This window comes from Physeter macrocephalus, chromosome 14 (genome assembly GCF_002837175.3).
Source record: "Physeter macrocephalus isolate SW-GA chromosome 14, ASM283717v5, whole genome shotgun sequence".
Lineage (NCBI taxonomy): Eukaryota > Metazoa > Chordata > Mammalia > Artiodactyla > Physeteridae > Physeter > Physeter macrocephalus.
The window spans coordinates 101,167,806-101,179,941 of record NC_041227.1 but is presented as its reverse complement, the minus strand read 5'-3'; the positions used below and the strand labels follow the sequence as shown (position 1 = coordinate 101,179,941).

General features: G+C 39.6%; 1 protein-coding gene across 15 annotated transcripts in view; it reads right to left on the bottom strand.

Annotated features, from left to right (window-relative positions):
* BCAS3 (BCAS3 microtubule associated cell migration factor) overlaps positions 1-12,136 on the bottom strand; it is a 576,467-nt gene that overhangs the window by 477,863 nt on the left and 86,468 nt on the right. For all 15 annotated transcript variants that reach the window (XM_055090058.1, XM_055090057.1, XM_028498857.2 and 12 more), the window contains exon 7: positions 11,781-11,853. In XM_055090058.1, the coding sequence (XP_054946033.1) occupies positions 11,781-11,853 (73 nt within the window). The remainder of the gene's footprint in view (positions 1-11,780; positions 11,854-12,136) is intronic.

The window sequence follows — 12,136 nt, the reverse complement described above, 5'->3', positions numbered from 1 at the left end:
GGGTACCCTCTTGCACTGTTGGTGGGAATGTAAATTGGTACAGCCACTATGGAGAACAGTATGGAGGTTCCTTAAAAAACTACAAATAGAACTACCATACGACCCAGCAATCCCACTACTGGGCATATACCCTGAGAAAACCATAACTCAAAAATAGTCATGCACCACAGTGTTCCTTGCAGCACTATTTACAATAGCCTTTTGCACAGCAAAGGAAACCACAAACAAGACGAAAAGACAACCCTCATAATGGGAGAAAATATTTGCCAATGTTTTACTCAGCCATAAAAAGAAATGAAACTGAGTTATTTGTAGTGAGGTGGATGGACCTAGAGTCTGTCATGTCATACAGAGCTTAGTAAGTCAGAAAGAGAAAAACAAATACCGTATGCTAACACATGTATATGGAATCTAAAAAACAAATGGTTCTGATGAACCTAGGGGCAGGACAGGAATAAAGACACAGACATAGAGAATGGACTTGAGGACACAGGGATAGGGAAGGGTAAGCTGGGATGAAGTGAGAGAGTAGCATGGACATATATACACTACCAAATGTAAAACAGATAGCTAGTGGTATGCAGCTGCATAGCACAGAGAGATGAGCTCCGTGCTTTGCGACCACCTAGAGGGGTGGGATAGGGAGGGAGGGAGGGAGATGCAAGAGGGAGGGGATATGGGGATGTATGTATACATATGGCTGATTCACTTTGTTTACAAGAGAAACTAACACACCATTGCAAAACAATTATAATCCAATAAAGATGTTAAAAAAATGGTTTGTGGCTTCATACACAAAATCTGTATATGCAAAAATAAATGCAGCACCTTGTCCACAAACAAAAGAAAAAAAAAAAGAATTAGAAGGATCTTTGAAAAAAAGTCCAAGGTGGAAGACTGACAGCTGCCTCATAGTTTGATAATGTTAATCGACCATTGGTTTCATTCTCCATTTAATGTATTACATACATTTATTTTTAAGTTTCTCAAAAACCATGACTCCTTCTCATAACACAATGCCATTTCCTAGAACATACAACCAGTTCAGTAGAGTGAGCTACCTCTAAAGAAAATATACTTTTTAAATTCTATGTCCATTTTCAATCCTCCTTATAAGACCGTCTTTTGCTTAATTATTAAAGCTTTTTTCCTTTGCTTCCCTTGTACCTGCACCATCTCCTCACCAATTTTTCAAACTTTTGGGGACTCATAAAGCTCTTGCTCTCAAAACACATATTAAAAGTTGTAGCAGAAGGCTTCCCTGGTGGCGCAGTGGTTAAGAATCCGCCTGCCAATGCAAGAGACACGGTTCAAGACCCGGTCCGGGAAGATCCCACATGCCACCGAGCAAGTAAGCCCATGCTCCACTACTACTGAGCCTGTGCTCTAGAGCCCAGGAGCTGCAACTACTGAGCCCGTGTGCCACAACTACTGAAGCCCACACGCCTAGAGCCCATGCTCCACAACAAGAGAAGCCACAGCAATGAGAAGCCCACGCACTGCAACGAAGAGTAGCCCCCGCTCGCCGCAACCAGAGAAAGCCCACATGCAGCAACGAAGACCCAATGCAGCCAAAAATTTTTTTTTAAGTTGTAGCAGAGAAAAACTGATTGGGACAAAATAAAAACTAAAATCAACAATTCTCCAAAAGGGATTTCCCTGGCAGTCCAGTGGTTAAGACTCCACGCTTCCACTGTGGGGGGCATGGGTTCGATCCCAGGTCAGGGAACTAGGATCCTGAATGCCACACAGTGTGGTACGGCCAAAAATAAATAAATAAAATAAAAAAGAATGCTCCAAAACACATGGAAGTAGTGACCATAAACAACAGACTACAGTCATTAGGTGCTACTACATCATCCTTCTCACTAGGTATACAAAGGAAGAGATAATATGGTTCATGCATCTAATGCTGTATGCCAAACCACTAGAAATCATACTGGCTTAGGATAATAACCTATTTCTCATGAAAGAAGAGTTAATTGAATTGAGGGTTGAGAATAACAAAAAATGGGGGACGTACAAATAGAAAGCATAATGAGAATCCATTACATATTTATTCAAATGGTTAAAATTTAAAAGGTTGATAAAGTCAAGGGCTGGTGAGGAAGTAGAGGAATTAGAAACCTCCTACATCGATGGTAGGAAAGTAAAATGGGACAACCACTTTGAAAAACATACATCTAACATGTGATTCAGTCATTCTACTTGTATATATTTGACCAAGAGAAAAGAAAGCATATGTCTATACAAAGACTTGAACATTAGGTTCAAAGCAGCATTACCTGTAAAAGCCAAAACCTAGAAACAACCAAAATACCCATCAACAGGTGAATAGATAACCCAATTATGGTACACTCATATAGTATGATACTACTCAGCAATAAAGGTGAATGAGCTAATGATAAATGCAATAACATGAATGAATCTCAAAATAAATATGCTTCGTAAGAGAAGCCAGACCAAATAAATTACATACTATATGATTCCACTTACATAAAATTCTAGAAAATGCAAATTAATCTACAGTGACCGAAACCAGATCAGTAGTTATTTGAAGAAAAGGAATTGGGAGGGAAAAATTATAAGGGGACATGAGGAATCTTTGGGGGTGATAGTTATACTCATTATCTTGTTTGTGGCGATGGCTTCATAAGTGTATACATATGCCAAACATATAAAATTGTACACTTTTAGGGGCTTCCCTGGTGGCGCAGTGGTTAAGAACACAGGCTCGAGCCCTGGTCTGGGAAGATCCCACGTGCCGCAGAGCAACTGAGCCCGTGTGCCACAACTACTGAGCCTGCATGCCACAACTACTGAAGCCTGCATGCCTAGAGCCCGTGCTCTGCAGCAGAGAAGCCACCGCAATGAGAAGCCCACGCACAGGAACAAAGCGTAGCCCCTGCTTGCCTCAACTAAAGAAAGCCTGCGCACAGCAACGAAGACCCAACGCAGCCAAAAATAAATAAATAAATAAATTTATTTTTAAAAAATGAATATATAGTTTATTGCATATCAATTACACCTCGTAAAGCTGTTAAAAGTGTATACACACACAAACACATCAGAGTCTGCTAAAATGTATGATTCTGAATGAGGAGTGACGTCAGTAGTATTAATAAAGGAAGTGGTATTAATAAAATTGACAGCACTTAGTCATTCGTGTTACAATACAACATACAAAGTATATTTTGAACACAGAGTTCGCTAGCTCAGTTGAATACAGAAAACCAGGAGGGACCAGGTTTGTCATGGCTCAGTTTGACCATGTGCTTAGGCAACAAGAAATGTTATAGCTTATTTCCACCTGGTCTTTGTCCATTTTGTTCTTACCGCTCTAACTTAACAGTCTCAACTCTTTCTTATACCCCCATTCCATCAAGGCTCCTTGACCTTCTTTTTAAGGTAAAATTCCGTATTTACTAGTAATTTTTAAATTAATATTAACACTCCTTTTTAAATTTTAATCAGGACTACCGCTCTGATTACAACATTGTATAAACTTTCTCCATATCTGTTTTCCCCATAACCTCAGTTTTAGGGTGAAATTTTGCAGAATATAAGCATGCTGCCCCTGTAAATACACTCTGCTTTCAAGGCACCCGGCTCCCTGCCTTGGGAGGCTGGCACATATCAAACGGATTGCATCCATGGGCTCCCTGAACCTTCAGAACCTCCAGCTTCTGGCTGGGTTCAGCCTGAGAGAGCCATCTGGAGAAATGACAGTAATGCGGGGACACCCCTGGCTGCTCCGCTGTCAGGTTATTGCAGATGGACCGAATCTCTCCACCAGAGGCCACAGCTCCTGTCAGGTAACCATCTTGATAGGGCTCTCATTGGAGGTTCTGCTAATGGTTCTCACCCCTTGCTTAGAAATGGTGAAGGGTCTCAGCTCCTATTCACTTTATTTAAACTCTCCTCAAATTACCCAATTTGAGTATATCTTCTATTTCTAGCTAAGACCCTAACAGTACAGGTTTTCAGGAATACAAATATCACGTAATACCAAGAAACATAGTTCTTCAAAAAATTAAACCAGGATTCCTTTGGTTTAGTCACCTACATATAACCATTTTGGTGGGCCATTTGAAATTTGTACCAATTTCAGGCTCACAAGGAAATATACAACAATGTCTATAAAAACAATCTTACAACACATCACTAAGTGGTGTCCATAGTTTAGATACTATATTTTTAAATAAATACATAAAAAAACAACTTTTACTTGTTACAGTAATGTCATCTTATTTCCTTAAGGTTTTATTACATCTATAATCAGATAAACAGGGTGTGCTCTATCATGCTCTGAGGGCTCTGGTGGTTCTAAGACAATACTAAAGTCAAAAGGTCCATGAACAATCCATGATATTGGATACCCCAGTATCCTGACCCATCTCGTTAAAAACCTCTGTGCCAGGGTGGCAGCTTTCAGCATAAATGGTATATCAAAGATGTAAAAGCCCAGTCTTTGAAAGCAGTAAAGAGAGTCACAAGGCCATGCAGAGAGCTAGAAGAAAACACAGAACACCCACAGAAATGTAAAAGATCAGTGAGATGAACAAGTGAAAGACTGGGTACTTGAAGAAAAGCCAAGGAATTACTCAAAAAGCTCATGTGTTAGAGCACCAAAGACTGGAAGAATGGCATAAATCTCTTTTTTGTATCTGCACAAGTAATGCCAGCCCAAACTGTGATTCCATCAGACCTCACAACACAACAGGATGAAAATCAGTTAAAACAAGGGCATTGTATGTAACGGCTCTGTGACATTTCATGACAAGAAGAAATGTCAGATACTTAGTATCCCAAGCAACCTCCCTTCTAGTTCTATTTAACAAAACCCTTATTTATTTTAGACACAAGGTGAAATAAACTCTCTTCAGCAACACTTCAGGACAGTGAAACTGTGCTTAACCTCCACCTAAATAACTGCTGCTTTAGATCAGTGGCTACCAAACACCAGCCCTAAGAATGTCTATATGTATATAACTGAGTCACTGAGCTGTACAGCAGAGAATGGCACAACACTGTACATCAACTATACTTCAAGAAAATAAATAAATAAATAAATAAATACAAATAAATAAATAAATAAAACACCAGTCCCACAGAATTCTGTCAATCCAAAATGACCTTTTTTGGCAACTGGTAACAAACTGCAAAACTATTAATACTGTGAACTAACTGTGTCATATTTAATGAACAGTCCTTAATTTTGAAATTAAGTCTTCATTTCCATGCAGCTATTAAAATTAATTAGCTTTTTTCAAGGTAAATTTAAGATGTCTTTGGTTGCCAAAATCTTAATCTCTCTGATTATTAAAATTCAATCTTGGAAATATGGCCATAGAGTGCTTATTTAATAAAAGAGATAAGGGATTCCTAACAAATTGAAATAAAGAAATTTTCTCACATTTTCATTTTATTTTATTTTAATATTTATTTATTTATTTGGCTGCGTCAGGTCATAGTTGTGGCACGTGGGATCTTCGTTGCCACGTGTGGGATCTTCGTTGCAGCACGCAGGATCTTTTCCGTTGCAGTATGCAGAATCTTTAGTTGAGGCATGCAAACTCTTAGTTGCGGCATGTGGGATCTAGTTCCCTGACCAGGGATTGAACCTGGGCCCCCTGCATTGGGAGCGCAGAGTCTTAGCCACTGGACCACCAGGGAAGTCCCTCTCACTCTTTTAATTGAAGCATAGTTGACTTTCAATATTAGTTTCAGATGTACAACACAGTGGTTCAATACTTTTATAGATTATACACCATACAAAGTTATTATAAAATCTGGACTTTATTCTGTGTTGTACATTACATCCCTGTATCTTACATTACATCCCTGAATCTTATTTATTTTACAACTGGTAGTTTGTACCTCTTAATCCCCTTCACCTATTTCACCGCTTCTCCCACCCTGCTTCCCTCTGGTAATCACTGGTTTGTTCTCTGTAAGTCTGTTTCTGAGGGAAATTTTCTCACTCTCACAAGAATTTCCACCAAATGGATATATGATGTGAGTCTCTGGATAAGATTTCCTTTATCTGTAGCATATATCTTATGTGATTTCAAGGTTCCTTCCACTGCCAGTATTCTATGATTCTCTCTATGTAAAGATCACATCTTCACTCCAGTAATGTGATGATACTATACTGGATTAAACATTCTTCAAGGTCTGCAGTCAGCTGTTGAATAACGTTACTCTTTTGCAATTATTCATAAAACCCAACAAAATGCTAATCACAAAAAAACTGCATTACTGGAACAGTTTAGCATGTAATACACAATGAGCTTTCATTTCCTAAGAAAGTGTATATTCCTTAGTATACTGTCCATACTTCTCCTCCCTCCCTCAAATTATTACACAAGGCACTGACTTAATCCCTGGATCAGTAGCACAATAAACATTATCTCCCACCAAGCACTTAAATGGCTTATCTGGAATGATTATGGAACAATGTATCTGTCTCTCTCCCCTTCTCCCTCTCCCTCTCTCTTTCTCTCTACATAGACACATACACACAAAGAAAGAAAGACAACATCACTAGAATATAAAAATAAATGACATTTTAATGACTGTCATGAATGCAGTAACAGCCAGTATTAAAAATTGTGGGCTAAGTGTAACATGTGTATACCTAAAGGATAAAAAATGAGGAAGGACTGGGATTATTTCCATAGCAATTCCCCCCCTTTCTTTGAAAAGTTATTATAAATTTAAATATAAATTTAATATAAATATGAAAATTTATACATCAAAAGGAAATTTTACTGAACTTTCCTAAGAAGAATGAAGTGGTATTAATCGTGAATATAAGCAACTGACAGAGTCCAAAGCACCTTGTGCTCAATAAAGCATTTGCCACGGAAATGAATAGCAACAGACATGTCTTGTACGTCTCCAAAGGGTGAAGGGGGGTCCTAAAACTTTGTGAACCACAGGCTCTGAAGAAGACATCGACACCCAGGTTCAGGACATGTGGTTCCGCAGATTAAGACATTTTCTCAACCATAAAAAAGTGTTACTAATATTCAAATAAAGGACTAGTATGACTGTATAGCAAGCTTACTAAAATTCATTTAGCAAAAAATAAATATTTTTGAGAGCCTGCTAGTTAGAAGGCACTGTGCTTAAAACCAAGGAGGACTTCCCTGGTGGCACAGTGGTTAAGAATTAGCCTGCCAATGCAGGGGACACAGGTTCGAGCCCAGGAAGATCCCACATGCTGCGAAGCAACCAAGTCCGTGTGCCACAACTACTGAGCCTGCGCTCTAGAGCCCACGAGCCACAACTACTGAGCCTGCACACCACAACTGAAGCCCAAGCGACCTAGGGGCATCAGCCACAACTATTCAAGCCTGCAAACCATAGGGCCCACGTGCCGCAACTACTGAAGCTTGCGCTCCTAGAGCCTGTGTTCCGCAACAACAGAGGCCACTGCAATGAGAAGTCTGGGCACCAAAACGAAGAGTAGCCCCTGCTCACCACAGCTAGAGAAAGACCACACAGCAATGAAGACCCAACACAGCCAAAAGAAAAAAGCAAACAAAACAAAAACAAAAACAAAAAAACAAAAAAAAACAAGAAGGAAATATCTTTGCACTTATTTATCAATAACCATTCTTAAAACAACCCAGCAAATGATACAGACATATAGCAGTCTCTTTCCAGAATGATTCTCCTACTATGAAATAAATTAATTTAAGGAGCAGAAATGGGACAGGGGAAATGAGTGCCTGCAATAGACTTTTTTGAAATAGGTAAATGCTTTTTCTAAAAAAAATAAATTTATTTATTTATTTTTGGCTGTGTTGGGTCTTCGTTGCTGTTCACAGGCTTTCTTTAGTTGCAGCGAGCTGGGGCCACTCTTCGTTGCAGTGTATGGGCTTCAGTAATTGTGGCACATGGGCCCAAAAGTTGTGGCTCGTGGGCTCTAGAGCACAGGGCTCAGCAGTTGTGGCGCACGGGCTTAATTGCTCCAAGGCATGTGGCATCTTCCCAGACCAGGGCTCGAACCCATGTCCCCTGCCTTGGCAGGCGGATTCCCAACCACTACGCCACCAGGGAAGCCCAGCAAATGCTTTATTTTGAGGGGGTGGGGGGTGCTGCATTGGGTCTTCATTGCTGCCCATGGCCTTTCTCTAGTTGTGGCGAGCGGGGGGTACTCTTCGTTGCAGTGTGCGGGCTTCTCATTGCGGTGGCTTCTCTTGTTGTGGAGCATGGGCTCTAGGCACGCGGGCTCAGCAGTTGTGGCTCGTGGGCTCTAGAGTGCAGGTTGGGCTCAAACCCATGTCCCCTGCATTGGCAGGCAGATTCTTAACCACTGCACCACCAGGGAAGTTCCGCAAATGCTATTTTAATCAGAACTATATTCATCGCCCCTGTGGTCATTAAAGTGTCAACTTGGCTAGGCCACAATAACCAGATTTGGTCAAATATTATTCTAGATGTTTCCCTGAAGGTATTTTTTATATAAGGTTAACACTTCAATCAGCAGTTTGAGTAAAGCAGATTATGCTTCATAATGTGAGTGGGACTCATCCAATCAGTTCAAAGTTCTAATAAAATTTTAAAACGTTGACTTCCTTGGAGGAAGAGGGAATTCTGTCTTTGGATTGAAATTGTAACTCTTCCCTCAGTCTCCAGATTTTGGATCTGCAGCCCTCACAATCATGTGAGACAATTTCTTAAAATCAATCCCCCACTCCCTCCCTCCCCACACACATACATCCCACAGGTTCTGATTCTCCGGAGAACCCTGACTAATATAACCTGCATACCATCATGGTCATCCCTCAATAAATGATCTCATCACCTACTATATATAATCACCTTACCCTTCCTTTTGTGTCTTATTTTTTAATAAAGTGATACCTCAATAAATGAATCCTGTAAAAATAAAAACAATCTCCTTAATCATACAGTTAAGCAGGGTTGCTAAGGAATGGAAAATCTTTCAAAACCTGCAAACCAAACTCAGTAGGTAGCTGAGCACCTTCCGTAAACACATCTTTATGAGGGGCTTCAACAGGACTGGGTGTGCCTGTATTACAGGGACCTAAACACCAGGAAGAGTAAAATCCACAAGGTTTTCTTTCACCACAGGTGTTTCCCCTCTTCTGCTTGGTTCCCATTCCCTTTCAGCTCGCTTGTCAACACACCAGTTCCCTGATACTTGTGCTGACTTGAATACGGTGTTGTGTTCTTCCAGAGAGTTTATTTCACCTTTTTTCTCTTCAACTCCAGAATTTCCATTTGGTTTTTCTACAATTTCTAATTTCTTATTGAGATTCTCTATTTGATCAGTCACTGTTATCATACTTTCCTATCATTCCAGAAACGGTTCATTTAGTTCTTAGAACACATGTAGAATAATGGCTTTAAAAGCCCTGTCTACAAATTTTAACATTGGAAACAATCAGGAACACTTTCTATCACCTACTTTTCTCAATATATCACACTTTCCTATTTCTTGGTATGTATCATAATTTTATGTTGAAAACTAGACATGTTATATAAAATAGTATAAGAATTCTGGAAATCTCTCTTCCTCCACAATGTGCAGTTACTAATGCCTCGGCTGAGTTTTACTTTTCTTTAATTCTTTTTTTCATTTTAAAGCCTGCTTGCCTGGGGGTTGCCCCTGTGTCTAAGTAGCTTAGTGATTTAGCCAAAGATTCCACATAGAATTTGCTCAAATACCCTAAGTCAATAAAGGTTGTCATCCTTTCCAAAAGGATCTATGTGTGGGTAGAGGAATGCGTTCAACAGGCAGACATTTTCAAGCCTTCCAGATTTTAGCTTTCCCTGGATGCTTTCATGGCTCCTCTGCCCCTACATGAAGCCTCAGCTAACCATGACTTTAGGCTAAAAGAGCGATGGGCCTGCACAACTCTCATGACCCCAAGACCATAACTTCCAGGGACAATGCTGCTGGGCATGGTCATGACATTGCACACCCTGGAAAATCAACCAAGTTGGAAGGGGAAAGGGTGGAGTGTGATGGGAGCAGCTTCCGGGCATGAATGTGACAGATTCCCACTGTTATGGCTTAATATTTACCAGTTTCTCAAACATAAACACGTTCCACATTGTTGGAAGCCTTTGGTTGAGTTCTAGAGCACTGAAATGGTTGTTATTACCTGTTTTGCAGATGGACTTCATTCTAAGTCACAAACCTCCATCTTTCCTATGTATATTTATACCAGTGTCTGTTCCCCTTCTATAGCTTTATAACCTACTTTGGAAGTCCTTAGTCTTCTACATGTACTGCCAAACTTTCTTATTCCTTTAGATCCAGCATAAGCTGTGCCTTCCTCATGAGGCCATCTCCCATTAATCCATGCACACTGATCTCTACCTTTTTTGAATTCCTATTACACATCATTATATCACAATCGTTTTCTGTGTGCTACGTTTTTGTTTTCAGCAACATCCTTAAGTCTTTGGGACAAGGAATTCGGTTTTCATGCTTTGTATCCTCATCCCATACCTGGCAGAGTGATGAGTACAAAGTAAATTTTTGCCCACTTCAGCCCAAAAATTTACACTGGAAGAAAACTGCCTTGTAATGCATGTAGTCAAAGCATTTCCCCAGAAAGCAATGATTAAGATTCCAAGACCTAATCATGTAACACCACTAGCACATTCTTCCCTTCTGCACTGCATCCATGACCTAGAGTGTACACTATCAGCTGAAAGTACAAGGCAGGGACTACTGGTTGCCAAGCCTAATATTCATTTTGATCCTCTACCTTACTAACAAAACCATAATCATATCCCTGCTTACCTTGTAGCTAGGAGTTCAAGTGGAGGAGAGGCACTAACTGAAAAGACAGTAGCCTTCTTGAGATCATTAGGGGAAGGGGTCATATTCTAAAAGATGTCAAAACTAGAAATGGAAAGAACCTAGGTCATTAATGACACATCACAGAAACACTTCACTAGCCCTGGACTGCCTACCCAGTAACTTTCAATCACATGGTTTGTATAGGCCATTGCAATTTTACCAGCGGTTGAATTGGAATTACATAGTGAAAAGGTCACGACAAACCTGATAACTAAATCACTATAAGCCATTAAGAAGCATATATTCTCATTTACTATACAGAGAAAGTAGGGAAAAATCTGACTTCCTGAGTAATAACCATTAATCATCTTTGTCCATAGTCCTCTCATGGTCACAAATGTAACCAGCATGGAATTAAGAGAATGCTTGCTTGGGTTTGAATCCACAGCTCCACTGTGTGAATTCAGCGCCTGAGTTTTTCTAAACTGCAAAATGGGACTAAGAACAGTATCTATTTCATAGTATTGCTGAAAGAAATGAAAGAGAAAATTCATGGAATGCCTTTAGAACAGTGTCAGGCACATGTTACAACAACAGTAAATGTTAATGGTGGTGATGATGATGACGACGATGACGACCTAATAGTAAGTTCTAATGCACTGTAGAGGCCACTATAAATACCAAATAAATACATACACTGAAACACATTTTTCTAAACGATGCTAACCTTTTATTTCAAGACTGAATTCTGAGGTACTGCTGGCTTGCTTTCATGTTTTGCTATCACCCTACATTTGAGAAAACAGCGAGCAGAAAAATCCCAAGGACTGAGTGACAAAAACCCTAAATATGTTTTTATTTCCTTTCCCATCTGTCTTGTAAGAGCATACTCTTATGGTAAACAAAGATTTGAAGACATCAAAGTTCCCCCTCTGAAATAATACAAAATTTTAATAGTGGTTCAAAGAAATTTCTTTAAATTCCTTACCCAGAAGATCCAGCGCTCTTACAAACACCAAGGAGGGGCCTTTTTTCAGCAAAGTTGTCACACTTTTGAGCACCTGATAAGGAACATGAAATAAAATGTAAAATAAAACTTTGAGAAGTATTCTTGTATATTTCCCATTATTTTCATTCTCTCAAAACATTTACAGCTAAAGAGATAGCAAAACATTCATTTAAATTGATATATTTATACAGTTGACTGAACAAAAACTAGAAGAGCTGTAAATAAACTTATACCTATTTTTAAAATTGAACCAACATTTTTTTTTTTTTTTTTTTTTTTTTTTTGTGGTATGCGGGCCTCCCTCTGTTGTGGCCTCTCCCGTTGCGGAGCACAGG